General features: G+C 46.2%; 1 protein-coding gene across 1 annotated transcript in view; it reads left to right on the top strand.

The window, feature by feature from the left end:
• Window positions 1-20,942, top strand: part of TLR4 (toll like receptor 4) — a 34,308-nt gene extending 13,366 nt beyond the window's left edge. Inside the window, exons 2-4 of the mRNA XM_084821445.1 lie at window positions 5,328-5,432; window positions 7,842-8,008; window positions 12,832-20,942. Of these exons, the coding sequence (XP_084677571.1) occupies window positions 5,328-5,432; window positions 7,842-8,008; window positions 12,832-15,097 (2,538 nt within the window). The 3' untranslated portion in view covers window positions 15,098-20,942. The remainder of the gene's footprint in view (window positions 1-5,327; window positions 5,433-7,841; window positions 8,009-12,831) is intronic.
• The last annotated feature ends 3,024 nt before the right edge of the window (window positions 20,943-23,966 follow it).

Raw genomic sequence — 23,966 nt, forward strand, 5'->3', positions numbered from 1 at the left:
AAGAAGCATGTCGTGGTTGGGAGGATGTGCTTGGAGGACATTTGGGGAAGCCTTATTATTCACTTGCACAATCCTTACAATTTCTGCTGTAGAGTCACCTCCTACAATGACAGAAGGGCTCATCTGAATGATAGCACTGCAGCTGTGGTGGTGACTGTCTATTGCAAAGTGACCCCAGGGCCAGGAGATTGGCCTACTGCTATTCAAGCCTGTACAGCACTTGTGGATGTGGTAACACTTTCTAAAGTGGTGCAACGTTACGATGGACTGCTCTGTAGGTGCTAAGTGCTCTCTGAGTCCCTGGAGAGTTAGCGTAAGCTTCCCCTTTAACAGAGCTTTCTCAGTCATTTTGTTGTGCCATCTTCTTCTTAATGGAGGGGTTTTTGCCTGGTTGTTGATGTTGTTGTTCATCAGTATCTGTGTGGATTTAAAATATATTCATCATTTGTGTTGGTGTGTTCCTTAGTGCCCAAACTGGATCTCGCACTATAGTAGCACTGTTCTAGTAAAGGCTTTTAAAGGAGTAAATCATAGAATCATAGAACAGTAGGGTTCGATGGGGCCTACAGGACCATCGACTCCAACCTCCTGCTCAGTGGAGGAGTCCAAGTCAGAGCATCCCTGACAGATGGCTGTCCAACTTCATCGAATCATAGAAGCATAGAATAGTAGGGCTGGAAGGGGCCTATAAGACTATTGAGTCCAACCCCCTGCTCAATGCAGGAATCCAAGTCAGAGCATCCCTGACAGATGGCTGTCCAGCCTAGGGATGGCAGAGAATTCTGCCACGGATTCCAGTGGGGCCGGATTCTTTAGAATCCTGCCCCCCAGAATCTGGGGCGGACTGGCCTCCTGTCCTCCCCCCGCGGAATCCCCCAGGATGGAACTTACCTGGGGTGGATGCAGCGGATTTGGCGGTGGCGGCGGCTCTGGTGGAGGTGGCTCCAGCGGTGGTGGCTCCAGCGGTGGTGGCTCCGGCATAGGCGGCTCCGGCAGAGGCAGCAGCTGGTCTCCTGGCCGGCTGCAGCCAGACTGCTGTGGCCAACATTGCTGTCCTTCAAGCTGTGATAGGCTACGTAAGAATTTACGTAGCCGATCACGGCTACCCCCCCAAAAAAAACCCCAGCGTATGCAAATGGCGGCGGCTATGGCGGCTGCCATTTGTGTTCCCTATTTTTCGCCATTCTAGCCTATGTAAATATTTACCTAGGCAATTACAGTGAAAAAAAAGGGAACCACAAATAGTGTAGTGGGCGCTATTTGCGGTCTTTTTTGGGGATGTACGAAAGTGACTTACCTTTAACGAAATTTGATTTGAGGTGGGGGGAGGCTCTCCGCCCCTCCCCCCAAAATTCTGGCCAGGGGGGGAGGCGCTCCGTCCCTCCCTCCCGAAATTCTGGCGGTGGGGAGGCGCTCCGTCCCACCCCCCCGAATCCTGGCTGGCCAGGTGCGCAAATGGTGGCGGCCATAGCCGCTGCCATTTGCGTCCCTGCAGTCAGCCGTGATAGGCTACGTAAATGTTTACGTAGCCTATCACGGCTGATTTAAAAGAAAAAAAATGCGCGTACGCGAATGGCGGTGCCTATGGGTGCCGCCATTTGCGTTCCTTATTTTGACACGTCTTAGTCTACGTAAACATTTACGTAGACTATGGTGAAAATAAGGGGAACGCAAATAGCGTAGCGTCTACGCTATTTGCGTTCCCCATATTTTCGCCGTCTTAGTCTATGTAAATATTTACGTAGACTAAGATGTGTCAAAATAAGGAACGCAAATGGAGGCGCCCATGGGCACCGCCATTGGCGTACGTGCGTTTTTTTTCTTTTAAATCAGCCGTGATAGGCTACGTAAACATTTACGTAGCCTATCACGGTATTTTTTAAAAATCTAGCCGTGATAGGCTACGTAAATCTTTACGTAGCCTATCACTTTTTTTTTTTTTAACTGGAAATGGTGGTGGCGGCAGCTGGTTGGAAGACCGGCCGCCGCCGCCGAACCGCCTTCGAACCGCCTCCAGAGCCGCCACCGCCGCCAGGAAGATTCGCCCAAGGTAAGTCCCATCCTGGGGGGGCGGTGGGATGGCAGACCATTTCACCACCAATTTGGGGGGGCCGAATGCGCTGGCATTCGGCCTCCCTGAGATTCGTGGCAAAATTCTCTGACATCCCTACTTTTTTTTCCCGCTGTTTTATCCTATGTTAATATTTACATAGGCTTTTACAGCAAAAAAAAGAAAGAAACACAAATAGTGCCCACTACGCTATTTGCGGTTCCCTTTTTTTTCGCTGTAATTGCCTACATAAATACTTACGTAGCCTATCACGGCAGCCTGGAAGGATGCAAATGGCGGCCACTACGGCGGCCGCCATTTGCGTCCACAGCAGACCGTCCATGGCTGGAAGTCGGGCTGCGGATGGCCCTGGCTGGCTGCTCTGCGGAGCTGCCATGGAGCAGAGCCGGCCGGGCAGGATTCTGGGGGGGAGGACCAGATCGCCTCCCCCCCATCGAGGATTCTGGGGGGAGGGATGGAGTGCCCCCCCCCAGCGGATGCCCCGACCGGAACCAGGTAAGTGTTTCGTACATCCCTAGTCCAATCTCGCCTTGAATGCCTCTAGTGTGGGAGAGCCCAGTGCCTACTGAGGTAGTTGGTTCCATTGTCGTACTGCTCTTAGAGTCAGGAAGTTTTTCCTGATGTTCAGCCAGAATCTGGCTTCCTGTCACTTGCACCCATTATTCTGTGTCCTGCACTCTGGGATGATCTAGAAGAGATCCTGGCCTTCCTCTCTGTGACAACCTTTCAAGTACTTGAAGACTGCTATCATATCTCCCTTCAGTCTTCTCTTCTCAAGGCTAAGCATGCCCAGTTCTTTCAGTTTCTCCTCATAGGGCTTTGTTTCCAGTCCCCTGATCATCTTTGTTGCCCTCCTGTGAACCTTTTCCAGTTTGTCTGCATGCTTCTTAAAGTGCGGTGCCCAGAACTGGACACAGTACTTGAGATGAGGCCTAAGTGCTGAGTAGAGGGGAATTTCATGTGATTTGGAAGCTCTACTTCTATTAATGCAGCCCAAAATAGCATTTGCCTTTTTTGCAACCATATCACATTGTTGGCTCATATTCAGCTTGTGATCTACAATAATTCGAAGATCCTTCTCGCTGGTAGCATTGTTGAGCCAAGTATCCTGCAATGGCAGTTGCAGTTTCCCAGTCCAGATCAGGACACTGGAAGGGGGTTGGAGGGATTCAACCTTTTGCCTGTAGATCGCCCCCCAGATCGCCACTGCCTCCACATATTATTTGCATTGAAAAGAAATCTTCCATTGGTCCAAATGGAAGCTATCCTTACCATGTGAGTGTCTCAGCCTGGATTTTGGCAAAGATGGGCCACAGAGAACATATAGCTCCATTGTTAAGGCATCTTCACCAGCTTCAGAGCCCAAGCCCAAGTGACTTCTGTGGCGAGGCTGAGGAGTGACTATGATCTCAGAAGCTAAGCAGGGTCAGCCCTGGTTAGTACTTGGATGGGACACTGCCTCTGAATCAGGCTTCTTGCTTTTAGAAGGGGCTTGGACTTGATGGTCTTGTAGGCTCCTTCCAACCCTATGATTCTATGACATTGAGCAAAGGGCTGATCTCGTCTTGATCTCGGCAGCTAAGCAGGGTCAGCCAGCCCAGGTTAGTACTTGGATGGGAGACTGCCTGGGAATCAGGCTTCCTGCATTAAGCAGGGCATTGGACCCGATGGTCTTGTAGGCCCCTTCCAACCCTATGATTCTATGATTCTATGAAATCAAACTTTTAGTTAAGAATATAGATGGGGCCAGTGTCAAGGGTAGTTATTACTGGGAACCTGCTGAGGCCCACACCCCTGCGGGGGGGGGGGGGCACTGTCAAGCCCCAGTGCCTCCTGGCCCTGCTACTCTTTGTCCTTGCTTTCAGTCCTGCCTGGTCTCTGATGTACACAGAAAAAGTGGCATGAACTTGGAGATAGAGAGATAGCAGCATCTTTTACTCACCTTGCCCTCTCCCTCTGGAATTGCTTTAATGGTTTTCTCTGCTGTTTTGTGTTTGTAATGGCTTTTTTCACCCCCAGTGCAAATTGACCAATCTTCAGTCACCTCTGCAGAAGCACTGTGGTTGCAATTGCATAACTGCCAGCAACATGCCATGTGATTACGACTCTGACTATGATAACTTTGTTTCAGAATCTCACTGTAAGCCAGCACGGGTTGAGTCAGACTATTTCCTGTCCTTGCCAGTTTCACAACTATTTGTTCATAAGTCCATTCCACCCAATTTCCCCATCAGCTTGTGAATATTCTTTAAAAACACACATGCACACACACAAATACACATTTATTTCCATACACAACTTGCTCTAATATATAAATTGTTGTATGTAACTTGCCACAATATATGGATCCTCGCATGCAATTTCTCGAATGTTCACATTTTTGTACACAACATTCCCTAATGTATACATTTCTTTATGCAACTTTCCCTAATATATATTTTTTGTATGTGACTTTCCCTAATGTTTTTTGTATGTGACTTTCTCTAATATAGCTATTTTTTATATGTGACTTTCCCATATATATATATATATATATATATATATATATATATAGTATGCAACTTTCCCTAATATATCCATTTTGTAGGCAGCGTTTCAGCTGGGAACTGCTGCATTACAAAATTCGGAGAAGAGTACACCCTGAATGATAACTGTGTTCCGATCTGTGTATTAGAGTCTGGGAAGCATGAGCTAGTCTTATTTGTGTATAAATGCAGATCAAATGGAATTTCCCCTGATCTCTTGTGTAAGTGTTTGAGCATTTTTATTAGAAGACACAAGCAGGATTATAAACAGATGAAGAAACAAATAGATTTTGAGCTGAAAAGAGGGGGGACCTCTTACCTCTCCTGCTCTTCTTCCAGTCAGATAGAATGGGGAAAGATGAAAGAAAGAAAGAAAGAAAGAAAGAAAGAAAGAAAGAAAGAAACCATAGAGGGAAGAATCTCAGAACTCCACATTACTGTAGCTCAAGCCACAGACTGGCCAAGAAGGGGAAATAACACATAAGTTCCTCTTGGCCTGTGGTCCACGACTACATGCCTTTCTAGAACTTCGTTTACCAGCACATCATGACACAAAGAGGATCTTGCATTAGAGAATACCTCTGGGCTTTTGGTTTTCAATTTCACTTCCTTTCCCTCAGTGTGTGTGTCTCTCTAGCCATCCATCATGGATCTTACGAGGCCTCACATGGCGAAGCAACTCTTCCCCATTCTCTCTCTCTCTTAAACTTTTCCACTTTTCCATTCTGAAGATGCCCAGGAGTGGTGTCCTCCACCCACCAGGACCCATCACCTTGTCTTTGGCTGTGTTTTGCTGGTCCCAGCTGATAACCCAAAGCTTCAATCCCTGTTTGGAGGTAGGTGATTTTGAAATAACAATTGCTGTTTCCTCTGGAGCCTGTCTCCCTGTCTCCTTCTGATATCTACGACTCATTAAAGGAATCTGAGGACCAGTGGGTCTTCCTTTCTTTTCTTTTCTAAACTGAACTCAGGGCTGGCATGATATATTTTGCTGACAGAGACAAAGCAGCAAAGGGCTTCCCTCTGCCCCTGGCAAGTCAAGGTTAGGATGTGCACTTGTCCTACTTTAAAGAGAACAAACCAATATTCGAAAGACGACTCTATTTGAAGGGGTGCCCAGTTTAAAGATAAAGTACTGCAAGAAGGGAGACCAGTGGACTTGAAGCTTCCCTTCTGCAGCAGCAGGACAGCAGACTGAGAGGGAGGCACATAGTTTCCCCCACTTCTATGCTGAGATGTATTGCATTTCTATTGAAATCAAAGTCATAATTTCTAAAATAGCATCTAAATTTATACACATTAGCATGTGCAAGTTCTATGCACCTCTGTGTCCTGTTTTGTCCTCCTTTGAGACAATGTGTAAGTGTCCATCTAAGTCTAGGTGCAGCCAAGTTATTTTGGAACCTGAGACATACAATCCCAGAATTGCCTCTCAGCCTTCCTGGCCATAACCCCTCTCCCCAATTATGTATGTTTCTATCCATCTATTTATTAACTAACTACCTAAGTAACTACATACCTACCTACCTACATTTCTATACCACCCGAAAGCCAAAGCTCTCTGGGTGTTTCACAAAACAGAGGTTGAAATAATAAAACACAGGAATATAAACAGGAAACATCATGCACAACCCTAAATAAATTAAAATGGCCTGCAGAATAAAAACAAAATAAATCTGACAGCAGAGGACAAAAGCAGTAAGGATCTAAGAGGAACTAATGGATGTTTAAAACTGAAGGACACATGAAAGACAACAAAAAAGGCCTTCACCTGATGCCCCAAAAACCACAGTGTAGATGCAAGGCGAGCCTCACCTCTAAGAAGTTCATTTTCAATTGTATTTATTTATTTATTTATTTATTTATTTATTTATTTCATTGCATTTTTATACCACCCCATAGCCGAAGCTCTCTGGGAGGTTTACAGAAATGAAAACATTAAATACAATATAAAAAGTTTAAAAGCCATTTACAAAAAAAACATGAAAGCACACAGACAATATACACAAACAACAACAACACTGAACTATCAGTCATAACTTAAGACACATCCAGGACTGATTATAACTCATCATGTGCTGCCAAATGCCTGGGAAAAGAGAGAGGTCTTAACCTGGAGCCGAAAAGGTAATAATGTTGGCACCAGGCGGACCTTATCAGGGATCTTGTTCCACAGATGGGGGGCCACCACTGAGAAGGCCCCCTCCCTTGTTGCTGCTTTCTGAGCTTCCCTCAGAGGAGGCACTCGCAGGAGGACCTTAGATGCTGAACATAGTGTACGGGTAGGTTCATTTCAGGAGAGGCGTGCTGTCAGGAATTGCTGTCCCAAGGAAAATTTTGGGCCTTTCCCCCCAGAAACAAGCAAAAATGTATTTATTCTTTCATGGTTCTGAAATTAACAGGAAGTATGTTTCAAAATAACATTAAAATATTTACTACATTATATCCCATCTTTCCTCCAAGAAGATCAAGAAAATTACATGATACTCACCCCATCCCATTTTATCCTCTCAATGACCCCGTGAGGCAGGACAGGCTGAGAGAAAGAGTGATGGACTCAACAAGCTCACTCAGTGAACTTTGTGGCTGAGTGCGGATTAGAACCTGGGTCTTGGCAGCTGTTCCTACTCGAGGGGCCCCAGTTCTTTCTTGGTTCAGGCTCCCTCCTGTTTAGCTATGCCTAGCAATTAGGTCTAAGTTCCTTGTGCTCTGTAGCATCCATATGAATGCTAGGGATGGCACAGGCACCCGATTCCATCTGGGAATGTGGCGGAACCTCCCCTGCCTGCACCCCCAAGCCCTGCTTGCCAAGCCCCTGTCCCTGCTTCCCCCAGCCCATGCTCAGTGAACAGCCTGCACTCACCCCGGTGGCCTTGCCGAGTTTCACGGTTGCCATTTTTGAGAAATAAAATGCTGATTGCAAAAATGCACACATTTGCGAATGCGTGAAAATGTGTGTTTTTGCAAAAGTGCACATTTTTGCAAAAATGTGAATTTTCGCACTTAAGAAATAGGCACATTTTGTGATCGCCATTTTATTTTTCCAAAAAAAGTGACCGCGGAGCTCAGCAAGACCTCCGGGGTGAGTACGGGCTGCTCGCTGAGTGTTGGAGGGTCTTGAGCATGTTCTGGGGACGGGCAAGCAGGGGCAGGGGCTGGGCTGGTGCCTGGAGAACCCCAGATGGGGTGGGTTCAGACATCCCTAATGAATGCCCATGTATAGAAATGACCTGTTCTCATTCCAGGTAGTCCCAGGAACCATGTACAGATGCATGGACTTGAACCTCACTGGAATTCCACTTGATATCCCAAATACCATGCAGATCCTGGATCTAAGCTTCAACCCACTGAAGGTTCTGGCTGCAAATACTTTCTCCTCAGTCTTAGCATTGAAATCTCTGGACCTCACTAGGTAAAGTTATCTATTTGATTTCTTGAAATAGATAGATAGATGATAGATAGATAGATAGATAGATAGATAGATAGATAGATACAGACCGAGACAGAGACAGAGACAGGGACAGAGACAGAGAGATATAATTTCAAAATAAGGTTAACAAAATAAAGGGAACAAAAAGAACATACATAATAATAAATCAAAATCACTAAAGAAACAAAGGGATGCACTAATTATAAACCTTAGGCTATAACCAATATGCTTATAGAACATCTGCAGTAAGATGGCCTAACCAGGGGCTCAATACTAGTGCTGTGCCAAAAATTTATCCCACATTTTTTTTGGACCATTCTCATTCATTTTGATAGGAAATAAATGGCTTTCAAAAATAAATGCAGAGGAGGAGAAATTTTGGAGAAGTTCTCATGGGTTGGGTGTGGGGTTCTTGTGCTTATCTGTCTCGTGAGGTGGCTGAGGAGTGAACACAAGGGTCCTGTTTTTCATTGTACAGTCATCTCTGTGGCAGTCTGCACCCTCCTCGGCTTCCCACAATTCAGTTAAAGCCACCATACGGATGGCGGAGAACTCCGCCTCAGACTCCAATGAAGCCAGATTCTAAAGAATCCCCCAGAGTCCGTGGCAGAACAGACTGCTCTCCACCTCCACCCCATAAAGCCCGGTTGGGACAGACCCTACCTGGCGCCAGCCGGTCCTGGTCCATCCTCTTCATTCCGCAGCTGGCCGTTGGACGGACCCTACCTGGCCAGGCTGCTGCCGCAAATGGCATCTGGTGTAGCGGACGCCATTTGCGTCCCTGCCCTTTGCCGTGATCGGCTATGTAAATATTTATGTAGCCAATCACAAAAAGAGCAGGGATGCAAATGGTGTCCCCTATGCTGGACACCATTTGTGGCTGCAGCCTGGCAGCAGACAGAAGTCTGGCTGCAGGCGGCCCCGGCTGGTGGTTACGTGGACTCCCTGCAGAGCAGAACTGGCCGGGAGGGATTCCGGGAGGAGGGAGGGATCGCCTCCCTGCCCCCAGTGGACCCCAGAGCGGAATGGTAGGTGGGGTTCGTACACCCCTAAGCCATCATGAGGAAGACGTCGTGAGGCAATTCCTCCCATGGGGCTTTTTCAGTTCAAAAGTGCAGGTGGCCTGGGAGGCTGCAGAGCAATGGAAAGATGTGTAATAGAGAGAGAAAACACACATGGCATCCTTGGCCACCTTGCAGTGATTAGGTAAGCTGAAAAATACCACCAACAGAAATGCAAAATTCTGCCTCAGAAAAGTGGAAGCCTCAACACAGTCGATGCTATTGCCACCTACAGAAGCAGAGTGGTAAACCAAAAACCATTACGAAAAAAAGGAAAGAAGCCATGCTACAACCCCTGCCAATGGTGAGCCCTAACTGTGAGAAACTGTGGGAGAATTTTTCCTCCCCTAGGAGAAATGTAGTGAAATCCTGCCCCCCCCCCCATTTCTCTGCCCACAAATAGGATGGATAATTTTGAGAGGCTATTTATGCACAGCTCTACTCAATACCTAATGAAAGTAAAAATGCAAGTTCTACAATATATAGAAGGAGTGTACATAAGTGTATGTCATTTTGTGTGTTTTAATCAGAAAAAAAATATATAGGTGACTGTACTTGGTTGGAACTTTATCAAAAGTTTGAAGTGCTTCAACACAGGAAATGGATGGGAACCCTGTTGCCATAATATTATTCTTTTAGTTAGGATGCTTCATTTCTTATGTCACCAGTCCAAGTGGAAACTGGGGTGGACATGGGTCCAGTTTTACAGTCTTCTATGTGAAGGTGTCCTTTATTTTTTGAAGGACTGACTGGTCCAAGTCTGGAACCCAAAGGATGCTTCCAAAGAAGACCTGTATAGGTTTATGTGTCCTATACATCATAGTTCAGCACTTGAACACCTGCTGTGCATACATTAGGTCCCAGGTTCAATCCCGGGCATCTCCAACTAGCTCTGGGAAAGACCCCTGTCTGAAATCCTGGAGACCCATTGCAAGGTAGTGTAGAAAATGCTGAGTGAGATGGACCAACCATCTGACTCTGTCTAAAGCTGGTTCCTGTGTTCCTAATGTAAATGAGCCCTGAGTCATTTAGGACTTTAATAGTCAAAATCATTTAGCGCAAGGCCAATTATTCGCGTGACTCTTTTTAGTGTGTATTTTGTGTAGGGATGTAGGGATCGTGTAACGTCTGTTCTGTCTGTGTTTCGCAGATTGTCAGGCACCTTTCATTCTGCAGTCTGCCCATTGATGGAATCGGGTTTTTTAGTCCCCAAATTTGCACAAATGCACATCTGTGTAAATGTGCAAGTGCGCAAATTTGTACGTGCAAAAATGCAAATCCCCCCAAATGTGCAAAATCCCCCCAAATGTGCATGTTCATGCTTTAGTCTATGGGTAAATTTGCATTTTTGGCCATTTTTTTTTTAAATGTGTATTTTGCGATGACGAAATTTGTGCAACATCGGGAAAGTTAGAAAAACGTTCCTCAAGTCAGTGGAATCCACCCAACAGGGGAAAAGCCGGCCTGCTGCGGAATCCACCTCTTGGATTCAACAAAATCTGAACTCATTTGGTTCCATTGTGGATTTCTCTGACATCCCCAGTTGTGTGTGGTGTATGTTGTGCAGGTGAAAAAAGGTAATGATGGGCTTGTGCTTCATCTTCAGAGGAAGGGTGAATGAATTCCACTACCTTTTGGTGGAGGTGGGCTTATCATTAAGACACGTCAGCAGAGGGGCTTTAACTTTCCTCCTCCTTCTCCTCCCTCTCCTGCTCCCTCTCCCTCTCACCTCCTCCTCTTCCTCCAAACTTTGCCACTGCTGATTCAAGCAGTGGTGGAGTTGCATCAAGCCCTATAAAATGCCCCAGTGGGACAATGTCTTATCATGATATTGCCATGTTCCCACAGGCAGTGTAGGAAAAAAAAATGGCTGCCTTCCATAGCCAGTGGCAGCAGCCATTTCCATCAATGCATTTCGAGTGACACTTATGGTGTGATGTGGTATTCTTTGAACCACTGCATTGTGGGAGGGAAAAAGTTTCAGATATTGTCACATTGGTAAGTGCCCCCCCTCCAAATATTCATTTTTATTTTTATTTATTTTATTTTTACCTTTGTCCCGAGAGAGTCAATGAAGAATGTCCTTCCATCTTTGCAGCAGCAAATCTGGGAGGACATTCTTCCCCACCATTAATTTACATCATTCACCACTAATAATGCCCCAGATGCATTGTCTGTCTGTCTGTCTGTCTGTCTATCATCTGTCTATCATCTGTCCGTCTATCTATCTATCTATCTATCTATCTATCTATCTATCTATCATCTAATTGGAGGCACAGTTGTGCCTCCAGTAGATTAGGTGATCAGTCAAAAAGGAATCCGCTATGTTAAATGAAAATCAGGGGGTCAGTTATTTTAACCTTAATAAAATTGAAAGGGTTTCACTGATCATCCTGAAAATCGCTTGTGCCAGACAGAAATGTCGATATGACATACTCTGAAAATTTATGGAAGATTGCTTCAAGACTGAGGGAGAAAGGGAAGTTAACAGAAAAACAAAACAAAAACTTGGCCATGCAGTGGTGGCACTGAAATGTGTGGGCAACTGTTTGTGTTCATCATGTGCCCCGAAGCTGGAAGATATATATGAAAACCATATATAATTCCCTATTCCATTTCTATTGTAGTTGGTGGAATGGAATTTATTTATTTAAAAAAATCCAATTTACTTTAAAAAAAATGTTTATTGGTATAATGAATCTCTATGAGATTTCATAAGCTGACACTCAGAATGTTGAGGGTGGGGTGGGGTGGGGTAGAATAGCTGCTGTGCAGAGAAAAAGCAGCAGCAGCAGTTAACTGGGTTTTTGGGTCCTCTTTGTGTGTGTATGCAGACAAGCAATCCCTTCAGTGTGACCAGACCCCACTGCTTCTGTTTACTGGTCTGCCCTCCCAGCTGTTCCCCTTCTTCTTCTGTTTCCCCCTTCCCCATTAAATGTTTGTGTTACTAAGGTCCATTTATGGATTCAAGTGCTAGGAACAGAGGGCTTAGGAGGAAGCTAAGGAGGAGGCATATGGAATGGACTGGAAGTGAAAATTTGCTTAATAAGCAGGCCTGTCTTTCTTTGAGGACAGAAAGTTTTGCTGCCTGGAGTGGAGTTTGAGAAGCAGGCAGTTGTGCAGACAAAGCTGTGGTCAAGCCATAGAACAATGGGGCAATATGAGAAAAGGTTACATTTATTAATCCCTGTAACTAGAAGCTCCATGAGTCCAGAGTGTTCCCATCTACCCTGATAAGGTCTAGAGTAACATCAGCTGCCTAAAACAATGAGAATCTGTCCCTGCAGGTTTCTGCCTCCCACACTTCATATGTCAATGAGAACTAAATTTTCCAGTTCGCAACTACAGAAAAGAGCCAATCAAAAAGCAGGAAATTGAGGGCTCTCAGAGGATTAAAGAAAGCAGGCCCCAGGCACTCCATCCTCCCAATTTGGATTTGGGACCAAAAGACCCAGGAAAAGTGTGGGTGCATGGATGGTAAGTTGTAAGCAAGCACAATTTGTGACATTGCACATCGTCATGACTGATCATGGGGCAGGGCACATCAGATAAGGCATCAGCCTTGGCTTCCAATTTTCTGGCTTTGTGGAGTTTGGACCAACGTGAGATAGCGTTATTGTCTGGTCTTTTAAACCGGCAGGTTTTTTGATGATAGATAGATAGATAGATAGATAGATAGATAGATATTCTGCTCAATGGAGCATGACAGCCTCTTTCAAATTCTCTTGTCTTCTTCTCCCATAGGTGCCACATCCAGAAGATCGAAGATAATGCTTTCGTCGGCCTCAAAAACCTTTCTGTCTTGATCCTGACTGCCAATCCTCTCCAGGCTTTGGGTCCAAGAGCTTTTCATGATTTGACATCCTTGCAACGACTGATAGCTGTAGAAATCAACCTATTCTCACTGGACAGACTGCCAATTGGGCACTTGAAATCCCTCCAAGAGCTGAATTTGAGCAACAACCACATTGATTCCTTGAAGCTCCCTGAATATTTCTCCCACCTTGTATTTCTGAACTGGCTGAGCCTCCAATCAAACAAGATCTCTTCCATTGCTGTAGGAGACCTGGATGCCTTGTCGGGCCGGAACATCACCCTGGTGTTGTCCAACAATGACATAAAATATATTGAGCTGAATGCCTTGGCAGGGGTTTACTTTCAGCAGCTATCTCTGAGATCCTGTTTTGAGAATACCACCATAATGCAAGGCTGCCTCTGGAATCTGTCGGGCTCATATATGAACAGTCTAGTGTTAGGAGAATATAGAAACACTGAGAAACTGGAGACCTTCAACAAAGATCTCTTGGATGGCCTGTGCCATGTACACTTGCGGGAGGTATCTCTCAATAACTTTGGGGATGGCCTCTCCAACACAAACAGCCTCTCTGCTTGCTTGAACAATATCCCCACTGTGCGGTTGTTGAACAGCTACATCAAACAAGTGTCACCTTTCCCAGCAAACTCCAGCATACGCCATATTGAATTCAAGAACTGTAAGTTGGGAAGTGTGCCAGCTGAGAACCTGTCTTCCTTAAAGGCACTGAGGGTGCTACGCGTCACCAGAAGCTCCAAAAAGCTCATTAAATTTGAGGAGAACTTCAAGGGGCTACAGAACCTTGAGACCCTGGATCTCAGTGAGAACAGCATTATGAGTCACCTTTCCTGGTCCTCCTTCATAAACGAGGTTCCAAATTTGAAGCGTTTGAATCTTAGCTTCAACGTTGAAATCAAAATACCTCCAGAATGCTCTGGCATCTCCAAATTGGAATATTTGGATTTGCGACGCACCAAGCTCCGTGATCCAGGAAAGGTCCCTGGTTTTCTGTGCCTTTCTAATCTCATCTACCTTGATATTTCCCACACCAGTACGGACATTATGATAGAATGTCCCTTTTGTGGCTTGGACAGTTTGCAAGTTCTAAAAATGGCTGGCAACTCCTTTCAGAACAATCAGTTATTTAACAACTTATTTAAGAACCTCGCCAAGCTACGAATCCTGGACATTTCTAGTTGCCAACTGCAGCATATCCCTCCCAGTAGCTTGACCCACCTTCATGATCTCCGCGAGCTGAACATCAGCCATAACAAGCTTCTGGGCCTCCATTCAGACATCTATGCAAGCCTCCATGTCCTCACTATCTTGGATTTCCATAGCAACCAGCTGGCTGCTCTCACGGAGGAGAACCTGAAGAGGTTGCCTAGTAGTCTGAAGAATATAGACCTCTCTCACAACCTTTTTGATTGTTCCTGCGACCAACTGAACTTCTTGCGTTGGGTAAAAGAGAAGAAGACCCTCCTTCAGCATACCAAAAACATGGCCTGTCACAGCCCTGTGGACTTAAAAGATGTCCACCTGATGAGCTTTGACCTATCTTCCTGCCAGGTCAGTACAACCACAGTGGCTGTTTCTGTTAGCATCTCCCTGGCTCTGGCTTTATCTTTGTTTCTGGTTTATAAGTACTATTTCCATCTATATTATATGGTGGTATTGCTAAGTGGAGACCGTCTCTCTTCTGAGAAGGACAGCAGTTATGATGCCTTTGTCATCTACTCCAGTGAGGACCAGGAGTGGGTGAAGCGGGAGCTGGAGGAGACACTAGAAGTGGGTGTGCCTTGCTTCCGCCTCTGCCTCTTCTATCGAGACTTCATCCCCGGTGTCTCCATCATCACCAACATTATCAAAGAAGGCTTTCAGAGCAGCAGAAAAGTCATCGCAGTTGTCTCCACCCACTTCCTGGAGAGCCGCTGGTGTAACTTTGAGCTTGAAGTGGCTCAGTCTTGGCAACTCCTGGACAGCAAAGCCAGCCTTGTCTTGATCGTTTTAGAAGGGGTGGACAAAGCGGTGGTCCAACAGAAACTGGGGTTGTTCCGCTACTTGCGGAGGAACACCTATTTGGTGTGGAAGGACCGGGAGTTGAACCGGCATGTGTTCCTGAGGCAGCTGAAGGCGGCCTTGCTTGAAGGCAAAACATGGACTGAAGAAGAACTGAAACGGATCTTAAGCAACTAGCTAGAGAGTGCCCCTTTCTGCCTCTCTGAGTCAGTCATCAAGTTAAAGGCAGTGTCTGACAAGAGGTGCTATCTAGGATGACTTTTGGGAGGCTGGAAGAATTTCCGTTCGGGATGCATTGGCATATGCTCCAACTGTCCCTATTAACCAGGGACACAGCTCATATTCCTTAGCCCCATCCCTGGTAAATCAGCGTTCCTATTCTACCCCTGTTTTTGCCTTTCGGGTAGGCCTTGATAAAAAGGTTGTTAGTGTGAGCTGCTTGTTCTCCGTGCAACTCAGACTCTGAGTGGGACGGGGTGACATTTTGTATCTAGAGAATCTGAAGATGGACCAGGCACATGAACTATAAGGCACCATGTCAGACTTGCAGGATCTACTCTACCCCCCCACAACCCCCCTCCTTCAAAGTCCACCAATTGATGCCAGGTGCAGAATACTGGCTCTGACCAGGATGCCTCTGGGCACACACTCAGCACAAATGTGTATTTCAATACCAGAACTGGACTCACAGACCTTCCAATACTCAGCAGAGACAGCCATGGGAGAAGTCAACAGTACTCTTGGGCTTCCCAGAGGCATCTAGTCAGCCACTGTGGGAAACAGGACATTGGACTAGATAGGTGTCCCATCCTGTCCCCCCGCCCCCCGCCGGGCGCTTCTTCAACCCATTCTTGGTTTTCTCCCAAGCTTTCTTCATTTTAGCAGCCTAACAGGAAAGGTGGGGCAGAAAGCCTCGTTGTCATTATTGTTTAAAAAATGGGAGCTGTACATTCCTGTAGGTCTCCTGGAAATCATCTAGAGATCTTCCAGTAGACCCAACCTAGGGATGGGGGAGAATTCCATTTCTGTTCACTTTTGATAACAATTTACCCCAAACCTGCGAATTTCTTCATAAATGGGATGGAAATAACTTGAGATTAAAAAAAAAAAGAAAAAGAATGTGGGAGATACCAAAGCTGACAAATTTGCCCATCCAGGCCCAGAGCTTCGAGTGCTTTGCTCTTCAAAGTCTAGGTTTGAATCCCTGCTTATTCAACCATGTTTTTGTTGCTGAATTCTGGTTGCCCATCTCTTTTTTTTCTGACAGGCTCCTCATTTTAACGGCTTTATGGCAGGCAGGTACAACATGGTTTTCTCTATGTACCTATTATCTGCCACTGCAGATGGGTGAGAATTATGTTTAGGTTCATCTTTGATAAGAATGCCTCAAAATTTGCAAGTTTCTTCATTTGTGAGATGGAAAGGCCTTCAGATTTTAAAAATGCATGAGAAAGCAAGAGAAAGCAAAATTGACCACTCACCTGCTTTGCATGCAGAAGGTCTCAGGTTTGATCCCTGGCTTCTCCAGGTAGGGCGAGGAAAGAATCCTGCCTGAAACCCTGGAGAGCCACTGCCAGTCAGTGTCGACAGTACTGGGCTAGAGGGACCAGTGGTCTGGCTCAGTATTAAGCAGCTTCCTTGTTGTTGTTGTTGTTGTTGTTGTTGTTGTTCAGACGTTCAGTCATGTCCGACTGTTCGTGACCCTATGGACCATAGCATGCCAGGCCTTCCTGTCCTCCGCTCTCTCCTGGAGCGTGCTCAAGTCCATATTCATTGCATCGGTGATGCTATCTAGCCATCTCATCCTCTGCCGTCCCCTTCTCCTTTTGCCTTCAGTCTTTCCCAGCATCAGGGTCTTTTCCAGAGAGTTTTCTCTTCGCATTAGGTGGCCAAAATATTTGAGCTTCAGCTTCAGGATCTGTCCTTCCAATGAGCACTCAGGGTTGATTTCCTTTAGGATGGACTGATTTGACCTCCTTGCAGTCCAGGGGACTCGTAAGAGTCTTCTCCAGCACCACAGTTCGAAAGCATCGATTCTTCAGTGCTCAGCCTTCCTTATAGTCCAGCTCTCACAGCCATATGTTGCTACTGGGAAAACATACATACATGCTCATCATATGCTTCCAAATGCCAGGGGAAAGAGATAGGTCTTATTGTTGTTGTTCAGTTGTTCAGTCATGTCTGACTCTTCGTGACCCCGTGGACCACAGCACGCCAGGCCTTCCTGTCCTGTGCTGTCTCCCAGAGTGTGCTCAAGTCCATATTCATTGCATCGGTGATGCCATCTAGCCATCTCATCCTCTGCCATCCCCTTCTCCTTTTGCCTTCAAATTTTCCCAACATCAGGGTCTTTTCCAGGGAGTTTTCTCTTTGCATTAGGTGGCCAAAATATTTGAGCTTCAGCTTCAGTATCTGTCCTTCCAATGAAGCAGCTTCCTAGGTTCCTATATAAGAGTATACAACCATGAGAAGAGCCCTACTGGATCAGACCAAGGGTTCAGCTAGTCCAGCATTCTGTCCTCACAGCTGCCAACCAGCTGCCCAAGGGAGACCCACAAGTAGGACAGAAGTGCCCTCCTCGCCATGTTCCCCAGCAACTGGCATACACAGTCATAATGCCTCTGATACTGGAGGCAGCATGGAGACATCAGGACTAGTAGCCATTGATAGCCTGCTCCTCCAGGAATATGTCCAGTCCCCATTTAAAGCCATCCAAGTTGGTGGCCATCACTATGCCTTGTGGAAGTGAACTCCATAGTCCAACTCTGTGCTGTGTGAAGAAGTCCTTCCTTTCATCTGTCCTGAATCTCCCACCAATCAGCTTCATGGGAGGACTGCTTTGGGTTCTAGTATTATGAGAGGGGGAGAAAAATGTCTCTCCATCCACTTTCTCCACAGCACCCTTAATTTTGTACACCTCTATCATGTCTCCCAACAGGGGAGACTTACTCCCCACAAGGAAGAGGAAAAGAAGCTATAAGACAGCATCCTATGTTCCTATGTTCCTACTTTCTGCTCTCTCCTCTGGTATAGTGGACAACAGCTACCTCACATAATGCAGCTGCTAAGGTACCTTTCTGAATGGTTGGTTGATAACTTCTTGCAGGTTGGTTGATAACTTCTTCTTCTTCTTCTTCTTCTTCTTCTTCTTCTTCTTCTTCTTCTTCTTCTTCTATCTTTAACTCAAATAACAGGCACACCCTTGGCTTTGAAATCCATGGAGCAGCCTATTGTTTAGGACTACAGAAGGCAGAATAGAACCTTCAGGATTGTGTATAATGGTGCTGGGCGGGAGCCCTGGTCACTAGTGCTCCTTGGGATGGCTCAGTTGGGCAACTGCTGGGGGCCTCAGAGCCCTGGAGTGTCCACTGCTGAGAACTGCCCTGGGTCATCTATTAAAAATAAATAAACAAATAAACAAACCCAACACCATGCTCTGAGCTTCACTGGGCAGTTGGGTCTAGCAGCCATACTGTTTTCTCACAATGTCCCTGACATAACATCACTCTGGGGCATTATGAGAAATTAAAATGGCACCTAGACTCAGCCACCTGGTGATTCTTGGTGCACTGCTCCAAGTATTAATATATACTGGCACCATGCAAGCCCAAGGGGGGCACGGGGAGAGACCCCCCCACACACACACCAGAGGTCACTTTCCCTAGGGCCCCCTCCAAAATGGAGCCAGAGCTGATGGCATTAGGAATGTTACAAATGAGACCTGATTGTCATCTACTGCTGGAGGGTATGACATATGGGTGGGAGGGTGGATTGGTAGCGGTGGTGAGTAAGGGACACTTCTCGTTGAAAGACTAGTAAAAGATCTTGGCCTTCTTTTGTGGGAGGGTTCTCTGTGTACCTGGAACTCAATAGTCAACCCATAAGGAAAGCAGAAGCTCTGATCCGGCAGGCACACTGACCCATTATTTTATATTGCAAAACCCATGAATAACACTAATGGAAATGAATGAGGAGCAATTAGAGAGTAAAGCAGACTCCCGTATTTATTCAAGGTCTTATTCTGGCCCAGCTGGATAAGAGAAAGAGGGCAGAAGAATGAGGAGCAATTAGAGAGTAAAGCAGACTCCCGTATTTATTCAAGGTCTTATTCTGGCCCAGCTGGATAAGAGAAAGAGGGCAGAAGACATGGGGGATTTTTTCTTCAGGGGACCTAGCCATATGTTTGGAGCAGAGACACCTCAAATATCTCCAGTACAACTATAACACTCCCTACTCATGGAAGCTCACTTTCATTTACGTTTAGAAATCTTTAGGAACAACTGTGAAATCTTCCTGTTTCATCTGGTGTTTGAAGTCCAGGATTATGCTGACAATGTGTGACTTTGATGTCATTTTGAAAACAAACAAACAAAAAAACTATTTTGGGGGGGTGAAGTTTGGGTACCTGATAACACACACACACACACACACACACACACACACACACACACTAAAAGAATGAATCCATGCATACTTCTGCACAGTGTAGAAGAACTGTCTTGATATCACCAGCTGCTACATCTAGTCCAAACCAAAGCACTGATTTCTTCACATTTAATAAACTGCTGGGGATGTTGAGTCAGTTGCTTCAGCCTCTTCCCATGTTCTGTCTCATCCATTGACTGACCGTGTGTACCAAGAGTGGGATGTGTTTAACACAGTTGTGGGGAACATTTGCCTCTCCAGATGCTGTTAGAGGTCAACTCCCAACATCCCTGAGCATTGGCCATGCTGACCAGTGATGACAGGAGTTGAAGTCCAACACCAGGGCCACAGGTCACACACCCCTGGTTTAGTGAAAAGTGAGAAAAGGCTTGTAAATGTATGCATCTTGTACACATATAGGTTCTATACATGCAATCAGGTTCCCTAGTCACACCAGGGTTCCCCATGACTGGTATGGTCATATGCATGGACAGTTCTATACATGGTGAGCCTCTTCTCACATACTACTGAGTACATAGAGGTTGGGGTGGAGGTCAGAGGACACCATTTTGCCCCCCCCACTCATTCAGGCAATGGGTGGATCAAAGTTCTGAAAAAGGAATCTCTCTCAGCCTAACAGAGTTGCTTCATAGGTAAAAGGTGGTGGTGGGACAGACAACAAGTGTGCTGCCCTGAGTTCTATGGGGAAAGGGTGGGATAAAAATGGTAATCATTTGAAGGAGCAGGTTCGTAGCTTGGGGGTTCTCCTGGAGCCATCTCTATCACTTGAACCGCAGATGGGTTTGGTAGCACTGAGTGCCTTCTACCAGCTTCGGATGGTAGTCCAGGCTATGCCCCTATCTGGACAGGGATAACCTGGTTTCAGTAATTTATGCTCAGGTAATCTCCAGGTTAGATTACTGCAATGCACTCTATGTGGGGCTGCCCTTGAAGACTGTTCAGAAGCTGCAACTTGTGCAAAATGCAGGAGCCAGATTATTAACTGGGATCAGAAGTTCTGAGCACATAAGACCAATTCTGGCCTGCTTGCATTGGCTACCTGTATGTTTCTGAGCCCAGTTCAAGACACTAGTTTTAACCTAGAAAGCATTATGGCTCAGGACTGCAATACTTGATAGAATGCCTCTCCCAGCACGAACCTACCCGGACACTACAATCAACACATGGGGCCTTCCTCTGAGTGCCTCCTCCAAAGGAGGCTTGGAAGGTGGCAATAAGGGAGAGGGCCTTCTCAGTGGTGACCCCCTGACTGTGGAATGAGCTCCCCACTGAGGTCTGCCTGGTGCCAACACTGTCATCTTTGCAGCCTGCCCTCTACTCCCAGGCATTTAATGGCATTTAATGGCATATGAGGGGGCACTTAAGTTATGCCAGCTGTCTTGAACAGGTCTCTTACTGAAACTGTGTACTGAGATAGCTTTTAGCTATTTAATTGTTTCACATTTTGTACCTTAACAATTTTTATACCATGTTTTATTATCATGTTGTATTATAATGTTTATAATTTTGGAGTTTTGTATTTTATTTTTCTGAGTGTGAATTGTTGTGAACTGCTCAGAGAGCCCTGGCTATTGTGTGGTATAGAAATGAAATAATAATAATAATAATAATAATAATAATAATAATAATAATAATAATAATAATTTCAATGTTCAGGCTGTGAGTGCAGAAGTTCATGTAGCTAAAATGGAACCACCCACATGCAAGGGGTGGTAGTATCAGCAAGCTTGGGGGAAGCCCAATGAGGAGTGAGCATTTCCTGGCCATGAGGGGGGAAATTGAAAGGCATGGGGGAGGAGGGGAAGGAAGAGAGTGGCTGGAATCCTGAACAGTGGAACTCAGCACAGCAAAAAATTGTTGCAGGTCCCACTTACAAAAATACTAAAACTACTGTCAAAACAACGCCATTCTTGCTGCCATTTCCAAAGTGGTATGTCTCTTTTTACACCAGGTGATCTCACACTTGTCACTGAACATCGCTTGGTATGAAACAAAATCCACCTCTTTGCTCTTGTGTGGAGATACATGAATGGGGTGATTAATTCTGGGGCTGAATTCAAAAAATCCTAGTTGTCAGGTTTCCCTTTTCTCCACACTGAGCTCCAGTAGCAAAATCAAAACACAGACGAGAGGCTTCTATCCACGACTCTTTAATCCTTTTACTTCAATGGGTCATACAGATGCTAATTGTCAGTAACTCAAAATCTGCAAAGGAAAAGCCTTCAGGGAGTTCAAAGGGTAGCCAGCAAGATTGGAAGTTGCCTACCATTTGAGAAAAGGTGGGCAGTGGGCATGCGTCTCTGACTTAAGGGGTCGGGGGGATCTCCCTCTGTCTCGTGAGGTGTCTACACATACCTGTTCCCGCTGGGCCAATCAGGCAGATCACCTAAGCTCCACCACTGCCATCTCTCTCTTGGCCCTGCATCTGCTCCTGGTGTCTAAAAATTCAGGCTGTCCAAGCCTCACCTCTCCCTGTTCGCTATCTCTCATGGTGGTGTGTGAAGAGAGGCTCTCTCCGTCCAGCTGGACTACTGAAACCTGAGGAGTCTGTCTCTCCCTGTCTGGAAGAGTCTGGGAAAGTTTCTCCCCCCACATTTCGCAGTTCCTCTTCGGACGCTGACCTACTCTGCCACTGCCTATGCTCAGAGTCACCCCTGACACTAGTTAGTGAGCAGAGCCATCTTGAGATCATCAGGGGGGAAGGCAGCTTAAAGGGATGTGGACCTTCCTGTCTTCAGGTGGCCCACAGGTGAGGGAGGAAGCTCTATTGATGCCATGTTCCACCCGCTGCTCTGAAGGCTGTGGCCCCCAAATTGGGGTCTGTGTTGGGGGTGTGCCAGGATGCTGTGGATCTGCAGGGTCCTAACTGAGCTGATTATTTAGTAATGATGTCTCCTGCTAAAAAGACAATTAGCAGAGAAAACCAAAAGCCAAAAGGCAAAACAGAAGGAGCGTTTATCAGACCCACATACACAAAGGGCTATCATAGCATGATAGAATCATAGTATAGTAGGGTTGGAAGGGGCCTACAAGGCCATCGAGTCGAACCCCCTGCACAACGCAGGAATCCAACTCAGAGCATCCCTGACAGGTGGCTGTCCAGCCTCGCCTTGAATGCCTACAGTGTGGGACAGCCCTCCACCTCCCCAGGTCATAGGTTCCATTGTCGTATTGCTGTAACAGTCAGGACGTTAGACTAACTGTCTAACTGTAATTTGAGCCCATTATTCCATGACCTGCACTCTGGGATGATCAAGAAGAGATCCTGGCCTTCCTTTCTGTGACAACCTTTCAAGTTCTTGAAGAGTGCTATCACATCTCCCCTCAGTCTTCTCTTCTCAAGGCTAAACATGCCCAGTTCTTTCAGTCTCTCCTCATAGGGCTTTGTCTCCAGTCCCTTGATCAACTTTCTTGCCCTCCTCTGAACCCTCTCCAGCTTGTCTGCATCCTTCTTCAAGTGTGGTGCCCAGAACTGGACACAGTACTCCAGATGAGGCCTAACCAGTGCTGAGTAGAGGGGAACTAGTACTTCCCGGGATTTGGAAGCGATGCTTCTATTAATGCAGCCCAAAATAGCATTTGCCTTTTTTGCAGCCACATCACATTGTTGGCTCATATTCAGCTTGTGATCTACTACAATTCCAAGATCCAATAAAAGGAAAGGCCACATCCTTCTTCAGTGGAAGAAAGAAATCCATTTACTCACAAACATGTTTGCAGATAAAATGCAGGAGCACTGTAGTGTTTCAAAAGGAAGTTGGTTCGGTCCCTTTTGTGTTCCATTACACAGGCAGGAGTGAGGGAGCGAAAAGACATGCTCCCAGCAATAATGGAAGTTGGGGGGGGGGGAGCCAAAGAAAGACATCACAGAAAACCACACTGTAGGCTACAGAGATCCTGAGGCTAGCTGTGGTCAAAATTTCCCATGGACTAACTAACTGCAACACTGCCCCCTTCCAGTAACTTGCAGATGAGGTTGCAATATTCCCAGCACTAACCCCCTCATTTCCCTATTCCCCGCCCCCCGCCCCAGCTAAACTGTTCAAGTCTTGGAGGTGTCATAGTGAATTTCTTCCCGCTGATCACAACAGGGGAAGGGAAAGAAGGAGAAGAAAAGGATGAAAAATAGAGAACAGGGGGAAAGAGAGGAGGGGGGATTACCCCCCCACACACACACACACAATTTCCACCCTGACCCCAGCAAATTGGCAGAGCTTTGGATTTCGTTGTGGAGCTGACACTGAATTCCCTCCCCCACCCCATTAGGATTTCTCTGTAAATATATGAGTTTTTAGTTGATTCCAAGATTAATCGATCAATTAAATCGGCAGGCAGTGTAGGCTGGTGGTTCCGATGTCACTGAGGCAGCGAATCCACCCCGGGTTTCAGTCAGGACCAGTCAGAAATCTGCACCTTGGATAGCTCCTTTAGAGCTCTGACTGGTCCTGATTAAGACCCGGAGTGGATACCCCACCACACTGACATTGGAGCCACCGGCCTACACACTCTGTCGACACTGGCATAATTCTAAATGGGGTGGGGGGAGGATCCTGTTTTAGGGGATGTGTTTGCACATGTGTGTGCAGCAGCCATCTTTTCA

This window comes from Heloderma suspectum, chromosome 14 (assembly GCF_057233095.1).
Source record: "Heloderma suspectum isolate Gila_16-S chromosome 14, 16-S_ref, whole genome shotgun sequence".
Lineage (NCBI taxonomy): Eukaryota > Metazoa > Chordata > Lepidosauria > Squamata > Helodermatidae > Heloderma > Heloderma suspectum.